The sequence below is a fragment of the Heterocephalus glaber genome, unplaced genomic scaffold (assembly GCF_053883595.1).
Source record: "Heterocephalus glaber isolate CG9 unplaced genomic scaffold, H.glaber_assembly_v1.0 deba00001444, whole genome shotgun sequence".
NCBI classification, from domain to species: Eukaryota; Metazoa; Chordata; class Mammalia; order Rodentia; family Bathyergidae; genus Heterocephalus; species Heterocephalus glaber.
Genome location: NW_028258297.1, coordinates 6,735,088 through 6,758,169, shown reverse-complemented (window position 1 = coordinate 6,758,169; position 23,082 = coordinate 6,735,088). Strand labels below are relative to the sequence as shown.

The window sequence follows — 23,082 nt, the reverse complement described above, 5'->3', positions numbered from 1 at the left end:
ATATAAAGAACAGCTTTATTGGTGATGCAAGGGAGTCGAGGTTTCCTTTGTGACCCGAACTCCAGTTGCTATTGGCCAATCACACAGTTCATGAGAGTTTGACAAGAGGTCAGATCTCTACCTCTAATTAGAAAAATTCCCAATCCTGATTGCAGAATCAACAACAAGGTCAGAGGCTAGAGTCCTGATGGGCATCTGTGTCCCTGCCCGTGGGGGCTCGGGAGGCTGGTCAAGTTGTTCAGCAACATCTGGGAGGCTGTGGAGACAGAGGCCGGGAGTGCTACAGGAAATTCCCCCGGGAAGTTTCCGAGATGGCTCCCACTTGGGTGGGCACAGAGCCTGCAGCTGCACTTTGGGAATGATGAGTTAGGTGGCCAAGCAGGCCTGGGGAGGACAGAGCCCTGCTCACTGGCCTTGGCCTGCCAAGGCTCCGTGCTGCAAGCTCAGCAGGGCCACCACAGGCTATCACCTGCCGAGGCTCCTCACTGCTGGGACCTCCGCTTGGGTATCTCCAGGCTCTTGATGGGATACACATACCACATCACCACCCCCGAAGGGTTGATGATCGCCGTGAAGTTGGTTTCATCCCGGAGGCCCGTAATGATTTCACCTGAGAAGACATCTTGGGCCTGCAGAGGGGAAGGGACACCCGCAATGGCAGCACGAGGACAGCCATACAGAGATGCCCTCAGAGGATGGAGAAGCCTGGATTGGGCCTGCCTGCGCTGGGACTCCAGTGTGCCCTGCAGAAGTGGGAGCCCCAACTCTCCCCTCGCTTGCCCCCAGCAAAGCGGATGGTTGTCCAAGCACAGAAGGCAGAGAAAGCCCCAGCCCGTGGAAAACCACGAGGACTGTGGTAGCGAGGGCTGAGCAGTGACCAGCCTAGGAAGGTAAGGAGCCTCCTTTATGCACAGTGGCTCTGTTCTGCAATGCTAGAAAACACTGGTACAGAGAGAGACCCACAGTGCCTGAAGTGGCCCCATGTGGCACCTTCCAGAGGCCTGGGAAGCCCCATGTGAGCAAGGACCACCCCCAGCAACACCTGGCAGGGAAACGGGAAGTCAGAGCTGGGCCTGGGCTGCAGGGGGATGGGCACTCACCTCATACACTCGGGATTTGGGGAATTTCAGCTGGCCCAGAGATGAGCTGTAGCGGTAAGGCATGTCTGTCCTGCGACTGAAGAACACCAGGGCACTGGCCTCATCAGACAGGGGCCGCTTGAACACTTCAATTTGAGATTTTTCCTGAGCAAAAGATGGCTGCCGGCTAGGGTCCCTTTCTAGCCCGCCTCTGAACTCTGCCGCCCACCCCAGCTCTATGTCACACATAGGCCTGGCGACAATGCCACAGCCCTGTAGCATCCCAGCTCATCTAACCCTCCTTTCCTTCCCTGACTCAGCAAATGCTCACACGGACCCTGGGACAGGTGCCATGCTAGGACACAGAGGCAAATGCTGTGTGAGGCCCCACCTTGGAATCTCCTAGGAGGATGGGAGGGACAGATGCTGAAACAATGTATGAGTGCTGCCCGAGACAGCTGCCAGTGCTGGGCTGGAGTGCACTGCCCAGTGGGAACAGTGAGTGTCACTCTGGAGGGGGGACAACAGCAGAGCTGGGCTTGAGGGTGCACCCCATCCTACGGAAGGTTGTCTGTATGCATTGTGTAGGTTCAGGGAAAGTTGCTTACATTTTGGAAGTTTCAGTTTTCTTGTTTGGAAACCAACGAAACAGTATCTACCTCACTGAGAAAATGTATCTAGAGTGTCGAGCACATAATAGGTACTCAATAAGTACTGAAACAATCCCTTAAATCCGAGAAGGGAGCCCTCATTCTCCTCAGGACATCACCTGTGTGTCCCCACCCTGATGGCCATGAGCTGTCCTGCTTGCATCCAGGAAAGGGGGGCCAGCTGGAGCTCCCAGCAGAGTCCTCGACTGCATACAACCCGGAAGGGAATTCAGAGACCCAGCCCCCATCTCCACCCTCAGGCTGGCTGCCTCGATCTCCATCCCACCCCATCTTTCCCCCAGCATCCCAGTACCTTGAGGATCCTGCGTCCCTGGATGCCTAAGGGATCCTGGTTGATTTTGATTATGAGTGGATTCTGCAGAATGTCCATGTTCTGGGGGGAGATGGTACGCAGGTCTGTGGACATGAAGAGGGGAGCGGCCAGCACTGTCCACAGGGCCATCTGGGCCCGGGCTTGCTCAAAGCTGAGGCCAAAGTTCCCAATGATCAGCTGGGGACAGAGGAAAGGAAAGTCGGCTCTGCCCTCCTCAGGGAGGTGGGTATGAAGGCCATCGCAAGAGCAGACAGGGACTGGCGAAAGACAGTCATGTGAGGGGCCATGGCTTGGCACAGCTGTGTGGACCTAGGGCAAGCTAGTCACCTTCCATATGTATATCACCTGTCTCCCAGTGAGAGCATGCAGTGATAATAAACTGGCAGCACTTCAGATTATTCAGATAAGCAGATGGGGTCTTGCTGCCGAACCAAAAAATATACCCACAGTGGCATTGGTCAGAAACCAGACATAAACAGAGTCCCTGTACTTGCCACTAGCCATCGACCTGCTCTAGCCATTAGTGATTGGTCCAAAGGGGACTCTGACCCCAGGGCAACCAACCAGTGTAGTCAGAACACAGAGTTATTGCTAATGCAACATGGTACTGTAGTAGGTGACAGCAATTTAACTAAGCACTTGGAGATGTGTGAAACACTGAGCCAGGCATTATAACATCATTTAACTCTCAAAACAGCAGGATCGGAGGCTAGGCAAGACTGGGCAGGCTCTGCAGGATGGTGGGGTACAGGGGATTGAAAGGGAGAGCCAGAGGCAGACAGGAAGAGGGCTGGCCAGGAGCCAAGAAGGACAACAGAACATGGAACAGATGTGATGTTGTCTCAGGAGAGGGTTGGTTGCTACAGACTGAGCTCTCTGGCATTAAGGAACATCGGAATGGCCTGCAGGTGCTTAACAATGGGCACGCTCGGGCCCTTCCTCTGAACATTCTGACATGAAAGGTGGGGAGCAGGGCCCGGGACCCAAACTATAAACATGGCTCTAAGGCCAGTCTCACACATTCTGATGCACTCAGTTCAGGGACACATTTCAGGAATGCTGATCTCCAACCTGGCAGCAAGTATCAGGGAAGGAAGAGAGCATGGGGTAGTAGGGAGCAGAGTCTTCAAGGCCAGTAGGCCTAGGAGTGCCCCCCTTCCATGCTGAGTACCATGTCTGGGTCATTCCAGTGCCCAGGGCCGGCAACCGGCTGCAGAACATCCTGGTGGAGCACAAACCAGTCCAGGACAGACAGCACGTCCTTCCAGGAGTCCTGGATGTCATCATAGTTTCGCCACAGGTTGCAGATGTCGGCCAGCAAACTGTAGTTCACCTGGACATCGGGGAAAGGCAGAGTCCACACCACAGTCACACCCTGCTGCCTGGGGCCACCAGGGGCTGAGGAGGCCCCGCAGGAGACAGAGGCTGGGAAGGAGGAGGAATACAGGTTCCCAAGCCTGTTCAGGACCAAGAAACCCTCTGAGAGGGTGGCCCTGCTAGGGGGCTGCCCAGGTCTCCCCTCCATATATGCTGGTGCCAGGGGTCTACCCTGCCGTCTCATGCCTGTGGGGACCAAGCCCAGGGTGTAGGCCCAGCCTGGTGCACCTGCAACCTTCCCCATGTGCACACACACATGCCCTGTTTACTGTTGAGTCCGGAGTCTGGAGGTGTGAGCCTACCCTTCCTAGTGTCATATGTGCTGGGTGTGGGGTGTCTGAGCGAGGTGTCTGGCCTCACTACCCTTCCGGATCTCTAGCACATATGGCTCTCCTCTCTCCTGCCTTAGATGGCAAGCCCTTCAGCCCACTCTGTGAGGGGCCTCCTCTTCTTCCAGGCCTTGGGCTGGCTGAGGCCTCTTTTAGGTACTATGACCCCTGCTCTAGATACCCACAAGTCAGCATGTGGACAACTGTGGGTGGGAGCATCTCTGGCTCTGGCAATGACGTCCCTGAGCCTGGTACACAGGGGGCAAAGAGGCCTGGGCAGGGGAGCCCTGGCAGATGGACACACAGAACGGCTTACCTTGGGGGGAAGGCCTCCTTCATAGGCTGGCCAGCTGCAGGAGAAGGCGATGGGGCGGCCCGTGGCATTCAGTGCAGCAGCCATCATGGGGTACCCTGGGGAAAGCCCAACCCCCACGGGGGAGGGGCTCAGCTCAAACTTTGTCCCTTCATGTATGAGGAAACTGAGGCTCCCAAGAGGAAATGCCTCCCCTATACCCAGAGCCTCAAAACTTCCTTAGTGGGCTGTGGTTCCAGCTCATCTCAGGGACTAGGTACCATGATCCCTTCTGCTCCTGGGTGAGGAAGACTGTGAAAGCCACCACCAGCCCCACACAGATCAAGCTCCCACAGCGCCCCTGATGGCACCAGCCAGCTGTAACCCACCTTTGGCCCGATCCTCCGAGGTCGAGAAGCAGCCGTCCAACTTCAGCATGTCCACCTTCCACTCGGCAAAGGTTTGGGCGTCCTGCTCCACTTTGTCTAGTGTGGTGCCCGGGTAACCCATGCAGGTTAAGTTGCCCATGTCCTCATAGATGCCCAGCTTCAGGCCCAGGGAGTGAGCCTGTGCGGGGAGAGGAACAGTGGGCAAAGGTGGGACCCTCAGGGAGTCGCCACTCAGGTACATCTGACCAAGATGCCTTAAAACCTTCCGAGCTCCTACTGATCAGAGAGAGGACCCAGCTTTCTGCCTGGCTGTGGCTCTGGCCCGCCCTCCATCCAGCACACACCCATCCCACTGGCCGTGTATTGCCTCTGGGATCAGCTAAGAACTGCCTCCTCCAGGAAATCTTCCTGGAGTTCCAGGCTGAGATGCCCTTTCTGGCTCTCACTATACTGGGCCAAAAGGAGGTGTTCATTCGTGAGTCTCCTGGGTTGGGTGCATTGCCAAGCAGGGACTGTGTAAATTCACCCCAAGCAGGGTGGGAGGGAAGGAGAGGTGTGGCCCTCAGGCCAAGGGCCAGGGCCAGGATGAGGCTCACATAGTCAGCCAGGAAGGCGATGCCATGGGGGAAGCGCTTGGAATCAGGCATCAGGTGGCCTTTGGCATCACGCCCACCAATCCAGCAGTCATCGATGTTGAGGTAGATGTAGCCCAGGTCCCGCCAGCCATCCTTTGCCAGCCGGTCAGCCATCTCCATGAAGAGGCGCTCACTAGCAAGGGGCAGAAGATGAGGCACTCAGTGGCCCAGCCTGGCCCTCACTCCTGCCCTTTCCTCAGGTCTGAGTGTGAATCTGAACCATAAAAACCACAGTCCTGATGGCAGCCAAGGATGAAGCAAGAGAACAGTGTCAGTGACCCTTCAAGGGTGTCAGGAGCTATAAGCAAGGTGGGATGAAACGAGTGGTCTGGGCCTAGACCAAGGGGCAGGACTGGACAAAGGAAAGCATGGGGGGGGGGTCTGTCTGCCCTTTAAGTTGTCTTTTTCCAATTATCTTGGAGGCCAGGTACTCCACAAGATCCCTGCCCCACAGAGGCCCCAGGCAGGTCACAAGGCTAGGCATCAGATGTCCCTGATGTCACTTGTGTCTGACCTTGGCCTCTTTGCCAGCTGGACCCCCTCTCCCTGCCCCCTACTCTGCATGCTTTGGGCAAGGCTTGTTGGGTGGGTGTGGCCCTTACTTACCTGATACAGTTCTTTGGGTCCTTGTCACAGTCTGTGTTACAGCGGAATCGTTCCCAGGACAGCCAGCCCATGGGGGGCGTCCGCAGGAGCCCATTATCCAGAACCAGCACCTGGCCCACCAGGGCCAACAAGAGCACTGAGGCAGGAAGGATAGGAGACAGCATGGTGACTGATGGCTCCCACAGCCATGGCCCTTATCCCATCCATCTACTTGCTGCTCCCAGACTCCTGGGGTGGGGGTAGAACTGGCTCTTCCTGTAACAGCTTCCCAGTGCGGTGCAGTAAGTGGGGATGGTGCCAGGGAGGGGAATGCATGTGAGCTCTGACTCCTCATTTGCTGTTGCCACAGGAGGGTGGAAATTAGCAAAGGAAAGCATTTCGTCCTGTCCTTCCTATTCACCCAACCAGCTCCCCCATCATCCCCAGGACTTGGCAGTTCATTGTGGACCCCAGACTCCAGGTGTCCTAAGCCCCAGTCCAGGACTTCTGCTCCCACCACAGACCTGAGGAAGGCCTCAGAAGGATTTAAGAGGTCAGCAGGGGTGGACCAGTACCCAGCTTGCTCCCCTAGGTGAGCCCTTTCCCTCAGGGGCTATAGTCGCCTTCTGTGTAAGTTACAATGTCCCTTCAGCGGGCTGGAATCAGCACATGTTGGTATCATATAAGACAGGGCCTCTTGTATTTGGGGGAGAGGAGGTGAAAGAGGAAGTGGCCTCTTTGGAGGGGAACAGATTCCTGGTTGGGAACCCGATTACTGGGTGGGGAATGTTCACTTTCCCAGACCAGCTTCAGGAAAAAGAGGAAGACGACTCCCCACATAACCCACATCAGGGAAGAAGGACGCTCACCAGAGGGCTGGAACTTCCTCCATGGTCCCCCCACAGCATCCCCAAGCCACCGTGTAGGTGTAGGTACCTATCTTCTGAAGCATTGCTTTAGACTCTGCGTCTCAGGACCCGGCCAAATCTGCTCTGCTCTTATCAGTTTTCTATGTTGGATCCTGGAAGATAAGGCACTTTGGAAAACACTGAGGTCGCAGCTGCCTGGCGACCCCTGCTGCCCTTAACCTGGGCGTGGGGATCCCACTTCGGATCCCCACCATCACCACCCCACGCCAGCCCCAGCCCCAGCCCCTGCCGTCACTTCTCGAAGCCTGGGCTCTTCTTTTAGAGGTACTAGGCAGGGTGTCTTGGACGTTAGACCTCACACCTTCCAGGGTGCCGGGGGCCCGGGGCGAGCGCCTCAGGGTGCCCTCTGCCAGGCCAGGGCCAGAAAGGGTCAGCGACTGGCTCCAGGACGCCCAGGAAGTACTGAGGCGCTGGGATCGGACCAGGGTCCGGATTCCCATCCGGGTCGGGGTTCCTGCCTTCGGCCCCCAAGGACGTTAAGCCCAGGGTCCCAGCACCGGGATCACAGAAGCTCACTCACCCGCCGGTCCGCTCAGACTGCTGCCCGCCGGTTTCTGCCTGTAGGGCCTCTGGGGCTCGCGTCACCTGATTCGCTCATTTCTTTCCGGTGGGGGCGGGGCCTGGAGGAAACAAGCCTTCCGGCGTAACCTATCAGAATCCCTGGCAGAATCCCATGCCCAACTCTTAATGGGCCCGATCCTCCCAACGCTCCGCCCTTCGAACCTCCCTAAGCCCCGCCTCCACCCCCCACCCCCCCGAGCGTTCCAGAGGCCGCGAAGAGCGGAGCAGCCTTAGGGTTTGGGTACCCGCTTGGCCCAGGGCTGTGCCTTTGGCACCTGCGCGACACAGGAGGGCGCGGAGACTTCCTGGAGGCGCACCGTCAGCAGCTGTGCTGTGAAGGAGGCGTGAGGGAATGGCCTGAAGCATGGTCCCCGGCAAACCGCTCAGAAAGGGTAGCGGAAAGGCAAGCGAGGTGAGGCAGGAGGTTGGAAAGTCAGATCCCAGACTGGGCAATGGGCCACTCATGGAGACCCTGTCTCAAAAAAGAGAAAGGACGCTGGGGATTTAGCTCAGTGGTTCTACTGCCTGCCTCGCAAGCGCAAGGTCCTGAGTTTGATCCCTGGTACCAAAACAAACAAACAAAAAACCAAAAAAAGAGAAAAAGGGGTCGGAGATGTAGGCCAGCACAAAGCCCCTGGGTTCATTCCCAAGTAGTAACACACACACACGCACGCACGCACGCACGCACACACACACATGTAAGGGAAACAGGCACAGGAGGACAGAAAGCAAATCAGCACTGGCAGGCACAGTTCTAGAAGTCAGGAGGCTCCCCCTGCCCCCATCTGACGCTCAAGGGGACTTCTCGCCCAGGCACTCTGCAAATTCGTCCCCTCATTCATTCGAGGATTTATTGAGCACCTGCCAAGTGCTGAGCACTATTCGGGACACCTTTGCTCCGACAGCCAGTGGATCTCAAACACAATGGTCCCAAAGTGAACACCTGCCACCCTCCATCTCCTCAGGTCATGGCAACGCCACTTTTGGGGACTCAAGTCCAGAGTTTGGAGTCTTGGGTCCTCTTTTCCTCACCCCTCACCTCCAATTCCTCCACAGTTCCTGAGCTCCCTAGTTGGAAAACCCATCTGAGTCTGGCCACCTCTTGCACTCTGGCCGCAGTTCTCAGCTCTTGGCTGTCTCCTGCCTCCACCTATGGCTATTCTTTCCACGGCAGCCTGGCTCGGGTCGCCCCTGCTCAAACCCCTGTGACAGCTACAGTCTCGGTACTGGAGATAGCTCAGTTAGGTAGAGGATGATGGGCAGTTAGAAAGGGACCGGGCCCAAGGTAGAGCCAGAACGGAGATGAGGCACACCAGGCACATGGTCAAGGGCTGAAGGCCCCAAGACGGAGACAGGTGGCTTGGCCCTTGAGCCTCCCTGGAGATGAGCAGCAGCTCAGAGCTGTGCTGTAACCAGTATCACTGGTCCTGGGACCCTGAACAACATAACACTGGATAGATGACCAGAGTGCTCTAATGCTCACTCATACTTGTCAAGAGCCATTCTACATAATTTTGGGGAAAAATCATTTCATAAATTATGATGAGGACTGTCTGAGATCCAGTGTCACCTTGCCTGCTAGATGGCTATGGTATGAGGAAACAACTCCATGTATCTCACAAGCTGAGGCCTCAATGGCCCCATGATGCTGTGACGCTCAAAGGCATGGTCACATCAGTGGAAGACACCCTGATTCTTTTTTTGTTTTTTGGTACCGGGGATTGAACTTGGGACCTTGTGCTTTAGAGGCAGATGCCGGAACCACTGAGCTAAATCCCCAGCCCCCTGGTTCTCTTTGAACTGAGTAGTAATAAAAAAAAAAAGAGAAAGGTTTTTCCTGGGGGAAGGACAGATTCCTTATTAACCTGCTATCTCATCCCACCTACAAGTGCTTTGCTTTTCTCAACATCCTCATCCACATAAGATTACCCCTGCCCTCTGAGTCAGTCCATACTCCCTTCGGGTACTGTGTGTACCCAAAAAATAATGGTCTTTGCCCACTCTGGCACTGACCTCCCAGCCCCCCATGTACTTCAAAATTATGTCTCTATTGTCTTTTTTTTCTTTAACCTTTACAGCCCTCCTCTCTAGGCAAATTAGCTTCTAATACTCAAACACAGTAGGCCCCAGGGCCTTTGCACTAGCTGTTCCCTCTGCCTGGGATGCTCTTTCTCCAGGTATTTCTTTCAAACATCCTTTCAAAATTTTGTCAAATAATGGTATAGTCTCAGTGAAGTGTACTCTGACCATTCTGTTGTGCAGGCCTGAGGGACAAGGGGGTCCAAAATAGCAACTATACCAGATGCGTAGATAAATAAAGAAATGAAGATCTTGGTATAGAATACATTTATAACCATTTGTCAGAGCATCTCACAGACAACAGTGGCATTTTAACATTCCATACTATGCACATTCACCCTGATACCTGGCCATCTGGCTGTCTATTTCCAAAACAAGAACTACAGGGTGGGTGCCCTGGCTTCCGGCCCCATAAGAACAGAAAGGGGTGAATTTGGGAAGCAAAGCTTCCAAATCCATTCCTGGAAGCAAGTATTACTTTGATTCCAAAATCAGGGAAAGACACAACCCAAAAAAGAGAACTACAGGCCAATCTCCCTAATGAATATTGATGCAAAAATCCTCAACAAGATACTGGCAAACAGAATACAAAGGGTCATCCAGAAGATCATACACCCTGACCAAGTCAGATTTATCCCAGGGATGCAAGGATGGTTCAACATTCATAAATCAATAGATGCAATACACTATATTAACAGAGTCAAGGACAAAAACCATATGATCATCTCAATAGATGCAGAAAAGGCATTCAACAAAATCCAACCCCCATTCATGATAAAAACCCTACAGAAAATTGGAATAGGTCTTTAACTCAACTTGATTAAGGTTATCTATGAAAAACCAACAGCCAACATCATACTAAATGGTCAAAAACTGAAAACTGTCATGCTAAAATCAGGAACAAGACAAGGATGCCCACTATCACCACTCTTGTTTAATATTGTTCTCGAAACATTAGCCACAGCAATTAGAAGAGAAAGAAATAAAAGGAATAAAAATAGGAAAGGAACTATTTTTAGGAAATAAAATAAATAGGCAAATAAATATAAATAAGAAATAAACTGTCATTATTTGCTAATGATATGATACTTTACATAGAAGACTCAAAATACTCTGCTAAAAGACTTCTAGACTTAATTGACAGATTCAGTAGAGTAGCTAGATATAAGGTCAACACTCAAAAAACAATAGCCTTTTTATATACAAATAATAGACTCACTGAGAGAGAAATTAGGGAAACAATTCCTTTTACAATAGCATCCAAAAAATGAAATATCTAGGAGTCAATCCAACAAAGGAAGCAAAAGACCTCTGAAAACACTGAAAACTATAGCACTCTGAAAAAGGAGATTGAGCAGGATATAAGAAAATGGAAAGACATCCCTTGTTCCTGGATAGGAAGAACCAATATAGTGAAAATGGCCATACTTCCAAAACTATTATATAGATTTAATACAATGCTGATTGAAATTCCAATAATGTATTTCACAGAACTAGAGAAAACAATCCAAAAATTCATTTGGAACCAGAAGAGACCTAGAATAGCAAAAGAAATTTTAGGCAACAGAGATATGGCTAGGGTATTATAATCCCCAACTTGAAACTATACTACAAAGCTACTGTGATAAAAACATCATGGTGGGCCGGGGATTTAGCCCAGTGGTTTTGCCACCTGCTGCACAAGCACAAGGACCCGAGTTTGATCCCTGGTACCAAAAAAACCACAAAACAACAACAACAACAACAAAAAACCCCCCAGCATAGTACTGGCAAAGAAACAGACCCGAGGATCAGTGGAATAGATTCGAAGATTCAGAAATGACTACAGATATGCTCAGTCACCTCATCTTTGACAAAGGAGCCAACCATCCTCATTGGAGGAAAGATACCCTATTTAATAAATGGTGCTGGAAAAAGTGGATTTCAACCTGCTAAAGATTAAAACTAGACCCATACCTTTCATCATGCGCTAAACTAAGATCGAAGTGGATCTTAATTTAAATTTAAATATGCTTCTTTTTTTGGTACCGGGGATTGAACTCCAGTCCTTGAGCTTGCACAGCAGGCGGCAAAACCACTGAGCTAAATCCCTGGCCCTATTTAAATTTAGAGATTTAATATCAAGATTTAAATATCAAAGATTTAAATTTAAGATTTAAATATCAAGAGAGAAACACTAAACTTGCTGAAAGATAAGTTAGGTAGAACTCTTGAGGACATTGGTATAGGAGAAGATTGTATGAACAAAACCTCAGTGACATGGGAACTTCCAAAACGAATCAACAACTGGGATTTCATCTTACTAAAAAGCTTCTGCACTGCAAGAGAAACCACCAACAGAGCTAAGAGACAACCTACAATGTGGGAAAAAATTTTCAGCAACTGTACCTTAGACAAAGAACTACTATCTAGACTATATAAAGAACTGAAAAAAATCAGACCCCCCGAATTCAAAGACCCAATTCAAAAATGGGCATCTGAAATGAACAGATATTTCTCAAAGAAGTAAAAGCAGCAAATAAACATATGAAAAAATGTTCAACATCGCTAGTTATTAGAGAGATGCAGATGAAAACAACACTGAGACTCCACCTTACCCCAGAAAGAATGGTTGCTATCAAGAAATCATCCAATAACAAATGCTGGTGCGGGTGTGGGGAGAAAGGAACCCTTCTTCATTGTTGTTGGGACTGCAGATTGGTGCAACCACTGTGGAAATCAGTATAGAGATACCTCAAAGAACTAGGACTAGAGGTACCATTTGACCTAGCTATTCCCCTGATGGGTATCTTCCCAAAAGAATTAAAAGAATCATACCACAGCGATATATGTGCACCCATGTTCATAGCGGCACAGTTTGTAATAGCTAAAGCTTGGAAACAGCCCAAGTGCCCATCAACTGGAGACTGGATAAAGAAGATGTGGGTTTTTTTTTTTTTTTTGGTACCGGGGATCAGACTCTGGTCCTTGCGCTTGTGCAGCAGGCGGCGAAACCACTGAGCTAAATCCCCTGCCCAAGATGTGGTTTTTTCAATAAAACGGAGTACTACTCAGCCATAAAGAACCAGAAACTAGAGACATTTATAGCTAAATGGATGCATATTGAGGCCATCTTCTTAAGTGAAATAAACAGGACACACATGTGTGTAAATACCAAATTGTTTCTCTGGTGTGAGAAACTGAAAGTGTAATTAGGGATACACACAGATAAAATGGCCTAATAACATATTTCTCGGATTGTGTTTCCATCGTGTGTCATATGACTGTATCAAAATTTAAATTAGGGAGAAGTTTGGTTTATGTGAAGTATGCTAGCTAAGCTGAGTTTTTTATCCAGACCACTATTTGTTCAGTGTTGGTTTTGGGGATCTTTCTGAAACAAATCACATCCTCTGGTGTCTTGTTGGTGCTTGAGATGTTTTTTTAAGTTATATGGAAAAATGTTTAAGTGCTTTTCAGTTTTGTTTTGGTTGAAGTCTACTGTATTTGAATATTATTGTAGTTTTTTTTCCCTTGTATTGTTCTTCTTTGAATGGTTTTAATTTCTGTATTTGTGTGTGTTTGATAGTAAAGTTATTTTAAAAAAAAAAGAAATGGGTGAATTCTGTAGAGACCCTCCTACCTTGAGCAGGAGCTCATGCAGGTTAGAACTTTTTCTTTCATAGATTTCTTTTGAAAGTTTCTTATGTGATTAAGGCCCCCGAGGGAGCACTGGCCACCTGAAAAGAACAGGGAAGACATTTTGAGATATCGACATTTCAAAGCAACCCCTAAGAAAACTGCCAATGGGCATGCAGTATATGTTGTGTAACTAAAATGATGATCATCATAGTTCCCTGAGGCCCAGAAATGAATTTCCTGCACATACACAGATATCTGAGGGCCGGGGATTTAGCTCAGTGGTGCCGCCACCTGCCTTGAAAGTGCAAGGTCCCGAGTTTGATCCCTGGTACCAAAAAACAAAAAAACAAAACAGATATCCGAGTTCACCCTCTCAGTCCACTTTCTCCTTTGACGGCACAAATCTCTCCACACCTGCTTTGCAATCAACTCTACCTGTATTTCTGGACAGCTCCCTATTTGTCTTTTTTTTTACACCTTTACAGTGAACACCCTTATGTCTGAGATGTCTTCACCCACTTTTTTTTTTTTTTTTGGTACCGGGGATCGAACTCAGTCCTTGCACTTGTGAGGCAGGAGGCAGAACCACTGGGCTAAATCCCCGGTTAGCTCCCTATTTGTCTTGACTGAATTCTTTCATCTAGGGCAGAAAGGACATAAGAGTCTGACTGGTTCCTTGTGGTATCAGGGTGCAACTTCCTTGGTGACAATTCTAATTAAAATTGAAACCTCCCAGTTGGGTGTGGTGTAGCACACCTGCAATCCCAGAATTCTGGGAGGCTGAGGCAGGAGGATCACAATTCGGAGGCCATGAAGATCTTGTCTCAAAAACACCAAAACAAACACAAAAACAACCTCCCCACTGCCACAACTCCCATGTATTATAGTTTATTTTATTATAGTTTGGACTCCTAATGGAATAAAATTTAGTAAGAGACACACAGAAAAGCATGAGTGTAGGGCAGTTTACTGTAGTGGCTGGTGCTGTAATGGAAATACAGCCCAGAGATGTTAGAGAAACCAGGGGGAGGGCTGAGTCGGGGGTAGCTCAGTGGTAAAGTGCCTGCCCAGCAGGAGGGAGGCCCTGGGTTCAATCCCCAGCACCCAGAGGAAAAGAAAAAGAAACCTTAGGGTGGGCTACTGGGGTAGTCAGGAAGGAGACTTCTGAACTGAGGTTGGACAGGAGGCGGAGGGGCCCTGAGGCTAGCGCGGTGCAGGTGGCAGGAACTGCCAAGCCAAAGGCTCTGTGGCGAGAACCCACAAGCTCACGTGTGTGGAGGTTTGAGCACAGGGGCTTCCAGGGCCTCGGAAAGCCCCAGCCTCTAGCGTCTGCGTCGCTGTCATTGTACCTACACAGGCCCAGGCGGCTCCAAGGACCAACTCCCGGAAGGGCCTGGAGGAACGTGTAGATTGCAAGCCCGCTGGAGCAGATAAACTCCAGAGGCAGAAGTCGTGCAGGCCCAGGAGCCTGGCTGGGTAGCTCGTCAGCGGTTTGCAGGCTGTGTAGGAGCTCGCTCTTAGGAGATTTCGGTCAAAGGATGGCCTGGTTTGGTTCTGCGGGACCAGAAGGCCGGGATGGGGAAAGAGGATTCCAGATTCTCCGGGATTCTTCGAATTCTCTGGCGGTGGGCTGGGCGGGAGGCCCGCGGACAGCCTGAGGTGGGGCCTGGGGTTCGACACCGCCCCTCCACCGACCAGCTCTGTGGCTGAGGCGGGTCCTCACGCCCCTGGGCCTCCGTTTTCCTCCCGCGTGGATCCAGAGGTGGCTTCGCCGCTCCCACGGCCTGGTGAGCACGGGAGGGGAGGGGCTGGGGCGTAACAGGAGCCGCTCGGGCGGGGTCTCAGCTCCCGCGGCCACGTTCGCGGCTCTGGAGGGACGCGGGTCCGAGCAGATCGCGGGCCGCGAAGGTGAGAGAGGCGGGGGCGTGGCTGCGGGGACGTAGCGGGAACCGCGCGGAAAGGGACCCGGGCACCGCGGAGATCTGGGTGCAGCGGCCGAGACCACCGGCCCGACGGCCCCACGGCCTCTGCTGCTGCCCCTGAACGGAAGATTCCGGGGAGGCGCTGGGTCCCGGACGCGCGCCCAGTCCACTCCTCATCGGCCACCTCCTCCTTGCTTTTCCTGGGCCACCTGGCCGGGGACTGGCCCTCCCCTGTCCCAGGGCCTGCTTCTTCCTCTCCATAGCCCTCACCATTACTGGTCTGTATGTTATTTGTTGCTTTGCTTCTTTTCTTTTCTTTTGAGACAGGGTCTGACTTTGCAGTGAAGACTGGCCTTGAACTCACTATGCAGCCCAGACTGGCCTCAAACTGACAGCTATCCAGCTGCCTCTGCCTCCCCAGTGCTGGGATTATGGGCATGTGCCACCATGCCCCGCTATTTATTGTTTTATTAATTACTATTTTATTCACTTTTTATTGTTATTTTAGGTACTAGGGATTGATCTCAGGGCCTTCGCATTGAGCTACATCCCCCACCCTTTTTTATTTTTAATTTGAGACAGGGTCTTGCTAAGTGACTAAATGATCTAAGCTGGGCACAAACTTGAAACCCTCCCACCTCAGCCTCCCAGAGGCCTGAGATGACAGGTGTGTGCCACCACGTCTGGCCATTATTTTTTATTTTTGTTTGCTTACGTTGGGAGGATGGGGAACTTTGTTATGTACACTGATATTGTCCCATGAATTCCACAAATACCTGCTAAGGGCTTCACGGAAACCCTACATGGTATTGGACATTGAGGGTGCCTTCAGAAGCCAAGACAAGTCTGGCCCTAGAGATTTTGGGGCTGGGAATGGTGGAGTAAACACAAAGGAGATCACCGTGGGGCTGGGCATATTGGTGCACACCTGTAATCCCAGCATTTGAGAGGCTGAGGCAGGAGGATCCCTGCAAGTTTGAGGCCAACCTGGGCTATATAGTGAGTTCAAGACCAGCCTGAATATAGCATGATCTTGTTGCAAAAAACAAACAAAGGAGATCATTGTGGAGTGAATGAGAGAAGACCTGAAATAAGAGGGCGGCTGGTCAGTGACCTTAGATCAGGCCACCTTGGCCATGGTGATCACGCGAGTCTTCTCTGATTAGGTGATTTAAATTAGAGCCCACAACCTTGCAAGCACAAGGACCCAAGTTCGACCCCTGGTACCAACATAAATAAATAAATTAGAGCCCACAAATAAACTGTGTGACAAGGACTAGAAGGGAAAGCAGGAAGCTATGGGGGTGTCACCATGACCCAACCCCTGGCAGCAGGAAGCCGGGGTTTGAAGAGTGAAGGTCAAGACCACAGGACCAGCCCTTGGCCTTGCTCATGGGAGCCTGGCCTGGGTGGATGGGGGAGGTTACGAGGCTGGGACGGCCTTCTGGGGCAGTGGGAGTTTCAGGGATGGAAGAGTAGGAATTCTCATCCTTCGAGAACTGTTTCGCAGGCTCCTGGGAACAGTCACTGGCTGAGCTGTGTGGCCGGAGCAGAGGCCCCTGCCCCGCCCCATGGTAAGTACATCCCCCTCAAGGTGCAAGTGACTCAAGACCAAGTGCTGCTGCTCATTGGCCATGTGACTGTGGGCAGCTCCCCTCCACTGCTCCTGGTCTCCGTTTTGTTTTTCTTTTTCTTTTTTGTTTTCTATGAGTAAAGACAATGAATGGGGCACCGACATCAGTGGTGTGGTTAGCCCTCAGCTGGACCCTGAGCCTGGGCCACACTCTTGTTTACAGAGTGGGTCCCTGTCTGAGCCTCCATGGGGGAGGCCGCCTGCCCAGGCCTGCACCTGCCTGGCTCTGAAGGCTGCAGGTTCTTACTGAAGGTCAATAGTGCTGTTCACTAAGGAGCGGCCACCAGAGGCCCAGGAGGGTCGTGGAAACCCTGGTTTGTCCTCAGTTGAGAGGCCCCCAGCTTAGGGGATGGTTGAAGCTTTCAGCCCAGCTGGCATCTATTTTTTTCTTTTTTTTTGAAACAGGGTCTCACTCGGTTGGCCAGTCTGGGTTTAAACTTTCGATCCTCCTGCCTCAGCCTTCCAGAGTACTAGGATTATGTGTGTGCACTTGGCTTATTTCTTTGGGTTTTTAAAAAGGCACACTGAAGGGCCTGGGATTTAGCTCAGTGGTGCCGCCACCTGCCTTGAAAGTGCAAGGTCCTGAGTTTGATCCCCGTACAAAAAAAAGCCACATTGGAGAGGGACAGAAGGGGAAGGAGACATAAAAAGAATTAAGATGTGTTATGTGCATGTACCAACTCCCCACAATGGATGTAATCATCATGTACTGTAAGCATGAACTAATAAAAGTTTTAAAAACAATTTAAAAGAACACCACTTTGAGGTCCTGCCAAGCCTCCTGGCCAGAGACAATAACATTATCTTTTCTGGAGTATTCTACTGTCCAGTTTTTTTGAGGGGGTGGGTAGGTACTGGTGCATGAGCCTAAGGAATGCTGAGCTTCATCCTCAGTCCTTTTTCTTTTATTCTTAAATTTTGAAACAAGATCTTGCTAAGTTGCCCAGGCTGGGCTCAAACTTTCGATCCTTCTGCCTCAGCTTCCCAGAGTGCTGAGATGACAGGTGTGTGCTACCATGCCTGGCTAATATCCAGTTTTGTGTTTGTGTTTTTGTTTCTGTTTTTCTGAGACAGGGTCTCACTATGTAGCCCAGCCTGGCCTTCAACTCACTGAGATCCTCCTGCCTCAGCTTCCCACATGCTGGGATTACAGGTGTGTGCCACCATGCCCGGCCTAATGTCCCATTTTTTGCATGGCCCTCACAACATCCCTTTGAGAGGAAAGGTCAGGGAGACTCACCCATTTCACAGATGCAAACCAGGAGCCCAGGAACACAGTAGGGGAGGAGAGGCCCTCGGGTTGGGGCTCAGGTCTGGCCAAAGTCAGCGCCTTTCCCCATTGGTGCTGCCTCCCTCTCTAACCCACTGCCACCTCTCTCGCCTCTCAGTTCTTGTGGGAGCCATGAAGCTGAACAAGAGGAGCGTGGCCCACTATGCACTGAGTGATTCCCCAGCAGACCACATGGGTTTCCTGCGCACGTGGGGGGGCCCAGGGGCCCCCCCTACTCCCAGCGGCACTGGCAGAAGATGCTGGTTTGTCCTCAAAGGCAACCTGCTGTTTTCCTTCGAGAGTCGAGAGGGCCAGGCCCCACTGAGCCTGGTGGTGCTTGAGGGCTGCACAGTGGAGCTGGCTGAGGCTCCCGTGCCTGAGGAGTTCGCCTTTGCCATCCACTTTGATGCCCCTGGAGTGCGCCCGCACCTGCTGGCGGCAGATGGGCAGGAAGCCCAGGAGGCCTGGGTGAAGGCACTATCCCGGGCCAGCTTCAGCTACATGCGCCTGGTGGTTCGAGAGCTGGAGAGCCAGCTGCAGGATGCCCGCAGGAGCCTGGCCTTGCATCGCTGCACATCCCAGAAGGCCAGTGCCAGTTGCCGAAAGCCACAGGCACCTGACAGCAGATCTCCAGGCCTGGAAAATGGTCACTTTCTCCCCAGGGACTGCAGTCCCGTGGGCACAGTGGAAGGAGTAGGCTACAGGCCAGTAGGGTGGGATTTGCCTGAGTGGGAGTTGCAGGGCCCCACTGGCCTCCTCCTAGGCAGGGGGCAGAGCCCTGTGTCCCCCGAGACCTCCTGCTTCTCTACCCTGCATGACTGGTATGGCCAGGAGATCTTGAAGCTGAGGCAGGGGTGGCAGCAGAGGGCCCAGGGGAAGCAGCCAGGATGCAAGCGCCAGGATAAGCCCTGAGGCTGGGACCTGTGAGTTCTGGTTGTGTCCTGCTGGTCAGGACAACCCGGGGTCAGTGCTTCTTCAGAAGTTCAATGTTTACTCATTTGCAAGATTGCTTTGCCACAGGTAGGGTGAGGACAGCTGCTCCCTCTTGCTCTTTATATCTTCTTGGGGTTCCAGTCCTCCCTTGTGCCTGGAAGGGACTGACAAACCATGACTTCCAACCTGTTTGCTGAGGCCCAGAGAGGAAAGGTGGCCTGCATAGGACTCTGCTGGACATTAACAAAGTGAAGGAAGTGGGCTGCCCTACCTTTGACCTACACAGTGGAACCTATGGCCATAGTTTTCAACACAGGGAGTCTTACATGCATTTAAATTACCAGAGGCTGGCTGCAGATTATCTGAGAAAGTGGATTTATGTGTCATAGAAATTCCTGGGCCCAGCTCCTCCTGGAGGTTACAAAGAGTGAGCATAGACAACCCCCCCCCCTCTACTTTGGGTGGAGCCCTTTGAAGGAGAGGGCCTCCTGCCTATAAAAGGGAATTTCTCCTACTCTCCCTGGATGCCCTGACAGTAGATGGTGCAGGACTTTGCCCCAGGAGGGGCTGTTAGCTTTTTTAAGTAAGCAGAAACGCTTCCCATCATCTGTCCTCAGCTTCCACCTCTTGTCCCTGCCAAGCTGAAAGTTGGGGAGGTGGGGAGGTAGAGAGGTTGGGTGGCTCCCGGGAGAAAGGAAGCTTGTTTCTTTGGTTCTGGAAATTCTAGAAGCTTGGACACAAGATTCCCAGTATTATATGGTAAACTCTTCTCTCCCAGTTGGGCTCCCATAAAAGTGTTTTTACTCCCGAAATTGCAGGCGAAACCAACCACCTGGGAACTCTGTCCCAGTCTTGCTTCTCACTAGGGTTTACCTGTCGAAAACCCTCACTGCTACTCCCTAGCACTGTGCCATGTTTTCTCTTCCTATGGTTTTTTTTTTTTTGGTACTGGGAATCGAACTCGGGACTTTGCGCTTCCAAGGCAGGCGGCAGCACCATTGAGCTAAATAACCCTCTTCCTACAGTTTTGAGAGGCAAGCAGCTGGGGCCAACCTCTTGCTGTATGGGTGTGCTAGTAGTGGCTGGTGGGAAGATGGGGGGCCTGGTCAGACTTCCTCTTCCCCAAAACACAAAACCTGCCCTTTCCTAGCCTCCCCTTCCTTACTGGGGTCTTAGGCAACCAGACCAGGACCCAAGTAGCCTAAAGCTGAGGCTCAAGAGTGTCTTCTCATTTCTAGGAGGCTGAGAAACTGCCCAGGGCCCTGTCTAGATTCCTGTCCTACCCAACTTGTTTCTTTTCCCGTGTGGGACCCACATAGCCCACTGCACTTTATTTTATACACAGATACTGCAGGATTTGTAATCTTTCTTACCGTTACAGTGTTTTTTTTTACATATATATACATATATATATACACACACACACAATTAAAACACTAAAGTTTTAAAAATTGTTATTAGATTCGTTTATTACAAGCTCTGTTTATCCAAATGCAGAGGGCCACAGCTATGGACACCAATATCTGAGGCTGGGAACTGAATTAGTGCCGGAAATCCGGGTTCTCGGTGGTCCTAACCTCCAACGGGGCCATTCTTCTACTAGGCTTGTCAGACTTGTACAGGAGGCCTGCAGGCCGCTGCCCCGTGCACAGGGACTACATGTATAGGCCTTTGTTAACTTTTTTATTGTTACAATGTTTCTTATACGATTCAAACTCTAAAGTTTTGTCTTTATTACTCATTTCGGTTCCTTAAACTTATTTCAACAGTATGCTGTAGGTAGGGGTGGGAGGCTCAAATGGGCGTCGGCGTCGCCCTCGTGACCCCATCACGTGTCCCTCGACACGCCTCTTTCCCACTGCCACGGGAAGTGCGGACACTGCGCAAGTGTGAGGATGGGGTTCTCGTGTGCTTGCACAACATCGCGAGACTTGGGGTGGCGCCCTAAAGGACGGCGGCGCCAGGGGTGGGCGGCGAGGTGCGCGTTCCCGGGAGAGGGGCGGAGCTGGGAGATGGCGTCCGGAGGGGCTCGCTGGCTGCTTTTGGCACCCCTCCGATTCGGGGCCCTTCGTAGCGGGCCGAGGTTGAGGAAAGGTGGCGATGTCCCCGCCGTACGGGACGGCTCAAGTCGCAGCCTGGTACCGTCGAGGTCAGTCATCGTTACCCGCAGCGGCGCCATTTTGCCCAAACCGGTGAAAGTGAGTGTCTTCCTGGAGGTGGGGCAAAGGGGCTGAGGCCAATCATAGCGGGGAGTGAGTGCAGGCCGACGCTGATTGATAAAAGCGGAGACCAACCACGGGATCTCCATGGATGGGAGGCGACCAAGGACAATTTTTTGCGCTTCTGGGTTAATTTTTTTTTTTTTTTTTTGGTACCTGGGATCAAACTCGGGTCCTTGCGCTTGCGCAGCAGGCGGCGAAACCACTGAGCTAAGTCCCTGGCCCTGGGTTACTAATTTTTACCTCTGGGAGACTAGGGTTAAAAAGCCGGTCTTTGGAGCAAGCTCTTAGTTGAAGGGCAGACCTTGTGTTTTATAGTAGCTTATCTTAAGGGGTGCCCTATTCCTCTGAGGTCTGGAGACTCAGCTTTATGCATTGAGTTTAGACAGCCACGTACAGCACAGTTGAGCGATAATGAATTGTTTGTAAGTAGAACGTTGGGCAGGGCCTTACTTTTTAAAATTGTTACCTCTAGCCGGGGATTTAGCTTAGTGGTTCCGGCGCCTGCCTCGTAAGCGCAAGGTCCCGAGTTTGATCCCCGGTACAAAAAAAAAAAAAACCTAAAATTGTTACCTCTAGTATTTAATTCATGGTACTTGCAGTTCTGAGAGGTGTGTAGGGAATTATTGCAATCAGTTTTTGTTTTTGCTTATTTTTTTAACAAATGAAGAATCCGGGTCCTCGGTGAAGCTAGCGGGCTTGTGGACCTAATCAGGTCCAGTTTCTTTCACCATTGAATGCTATCACTTGGCCTCAGAACTCTTGAGTCTAAGGAAAACGATCCCTTATATCAAACAGGTTTGTTTCTTGACTTCTTGGGGTAAACTCCAGGGAGATTTTGGTGAGGTTTTACTGATACTCTTATCTAAATAGTCTTCATGTAAAGACATGCCCGCTTTTCAGATACACCTGTTTCTAAAATTCAGTGTGAAATCAGATTTTTCAGGCATCGTGGAACTATAGAGAATATTCCTTCAGTTTTGTGTGTGTGTGATTCATTTTCATGTATGTCTTCAAGTAGAGCTGAGCATAGTTCAGCCCTCTCAGTGTTCACCTGATGGTAGCTATCTGCAAGTAATTAGCAGATTGTGCTTAATTTTTAATGTCTAGGGTGTCTTAAATTTTTCTTTCAGTATCAGGTTTTTTTTGGTGCCAGGGATCGAACTCAGGACCTTGTGCATTCGAGGCAGGTGCAGTGCCACTGAGCTGAATCCCCAGCCCTCTGGTATCAATTTAAAAAGAAATTTTTTTTAAATTTTTAAATATAAGTTTTATTGGTACATTTTAGGTGTACAATATAATGACATTCCTCCACTATCAACTTTGATGGCTATAACAATCACGTATCTCCTCTTGTAATTATTTTTCTTGCTGTGAATTTTTTCAAGGATTATTAATCAAGCTACTTATGATGGGTCAGGGGTCCACAGAAGGAACTGCCCCTGGGAGGGCCGGGCCTTGTGTGTTCCTGAGTGGGCTCTGGAGCTCACACCCACCACTCTGACCTGCAGATGTCCTTCGGTCTTCTCCGCGTGTTCTCCATTGTGATCCCCTTCCTCTATGTCGGGACACTCATTAGCAAGAATTTTGCTGCTCTACTCGAGGAGCATGACATTTTTGTCCCAGAGGATGATGATGATGATGACTAACAGGTAAGACTTGCTTTTCCCTCTTGGACAGGAGCAGGAAGTGGGGTGGGGCATCTGATCTATGATCCAGACTGGCCTAGTAGCAGCAGCATGTGGACACACAGGGCAAGCGCTTCAGTGATGAATTGACCCACTTGGTGACTAATGCTTTTGTCTTTTACATATGTTGGGTGAGGGTAACTTAACTGACTTAGAAATTCATGGGTATCTCTTCCAGCTGGGCCAAGATCCTACCCGGCCTCTTAGTTGCCCCTGGTGTACTCTCAGTCAGCTCACGTTTTCCTGACAAGATGCCAAGCACACCCACCCTAACAGTGTCATCTCAGCAGCTCCATAAAGTGCAGAAGCTGGCAAGTCCTCACTACTGTCAGCTGCACTCAACAAACAGTGCACTAGCACAGCCTGTACATGGGCATCAGTTTATGGTACACTGCTCACACCCCCTCCCCCCAGGAGTGCCAAGCCTTTTCTCACTCAGGTTTCTGTTGATTTCTTGTGCTCTAACCTGTGCTGTATGGCAGTATGGCTGTCACAGATAAGGACACCCGACTCCTTAGTCTGGCATTTAGGTTTGCCATGATCTGGTCATACTTCTT

At 51.0% G+C, this 23,082-nt stretch overlaps 3 protein-coding genes across 38 annotated transcripts in view; 2 read left to right on the top strand and 1 right to left on the bottom strand.

Moving 5' to 3' along the window:
* Position 1: 1 nt before the first annotated feature.
* On the bottom strand, positions 2-14,368 carry Naga (alpha-N-acetylgalactosaminidase). Of its 7 annotated transcripts, none has more exons than XM_021258902.2 (12): positions 14,214-14,368; positions 12,862-12,958; positions 7,120-7,219; positions 6,607-6,691; positions 5,692-5,827; positions 5,047-5,218; positions 4,451-4,628; positions 4,086-4,180; positions 3,235-3,396; positions 2,043-2,240; positions 1,101-1,225; positions 2-629 (listed from the first exon to the last, which is right to left on the bottom strand). In XM_021258902.2, exons 4-11 carry the CDS (start codon positions 6,620-6,622, stop codon positions 1,127-1,129), a joined length of 1,056 nt encoding a protein of 351 aa, XP_021114561.1. In that variant the 5' UTR covers positions 6,623-6,691; positions 7,120-7,219; positions 12,862-12,958; positions 14,214-14,368; the 3' UTR covers positions 2-629; positions 1,101-1,126. The 7 variants fall into 7 exon arrangements, with proteins under 7 accessions (XP_021114561.1, XP_021114562.1, XP_021114563.1 ...); XM_021258903.2 differs by having other exon boundaries at positions 2-256; XM_021258904.2 differs by having other exon boundaries at positions 1,101-1,176.
* Positions 14,369-14,509: 141 nt separating this feature from the next.
* Positions 14,510-20,359, top strand: Pheta2 (PH domain containing endocytic trafficking adaptor 2). 8 transcript variants are annotated; one of them, XM_021258911.2, is made up of 4 exons: positions 14,510-14,647; positions 16,293-16,356; positions 17,490-17,568; positions 17,804-20,359. In XM_021258911.2, exon 4 carries the CDS (start codon positions 17,818-17,820, stop codon positions 18,595-18,597), a length of 780 nt encoding a protein of 259 aa, XP_021114570.1. In that variant the 5' UTR covers positions 14,510-14,647; positions 16,293-16,356; positions 17,490-17,568; positions 17,804-17,817; the 3' UTR covers positions 18,598-20,359. The 8 variants fall into 8 exon arrangements, with proteins under 8 accessions (XP_021114570.1, XP_087069932.1, XP_021114571.1 ...); XM_021258912.2 differs by lacking the exon at positions 14,510-14,647 and adding an exon at positions 14,701-14,768; XM_087213808.1 differs by lacking the exon at positions 14,510-14,647 and adding an exon at positions 14,787-15,060.
* A 183-nt stretch (positions 20,360-20,542) lies between these two features.
* Positions 20,543-23,082, top strand: part of LOC110349357 (uncharacterized) — a 43,248-nt gene continuing 40,708 nt past the window's right edge. For all 23 annotated transcript variants that reach the window (XR_015452260.1, XR_015452259.1, XR_015452255.1 and 20 more), the window contains exons 1-2: positions 20,543-20,816; positions 22,349-22,489. The gene's annotated coding sequence lies outside the window, so the exon portion shown is untranslated. The remainder of the gene's footprint in view (positions 20,817-22,348; positions 22,490-23,082) is intronic.

Excerpts from the sequence above, each read along its gene's own strand:
- Naga (XM_021258900.2), bottom strand. Across the intron at positions 5,219-5,691 it reads GACCCAAAGAACTGTATCAG|TGAGCGCCTCTTCATGGAGA; the intron begins GTAAGTAAGGGC and ends GCCCCTTGCTAG. Across the intron at positions 4,629-5,046 it reads TCGCCTTCCTGGCTGACTAT|GCTCACTCCCTGGGCCTGAA; the intron begins GTGAGCCTCATC and ends CTCCCCGCACAG.
- Pheta2 (XM_087213805.1), top strand. The coding sequence starts at position 16,095 with ATGACCCAACCCCTGGCAGCAGGAAGCCGGGGTTTGAAGAGTGAAGGT. Across the intron at positions 16,357-17,803 it reads GGCCCCTGCCCCGCCCCATG|TTCTTGTGGGAGCCATGAAG; the intron begins GTAAGTACATCC and ends CTCGCCTCTCAG.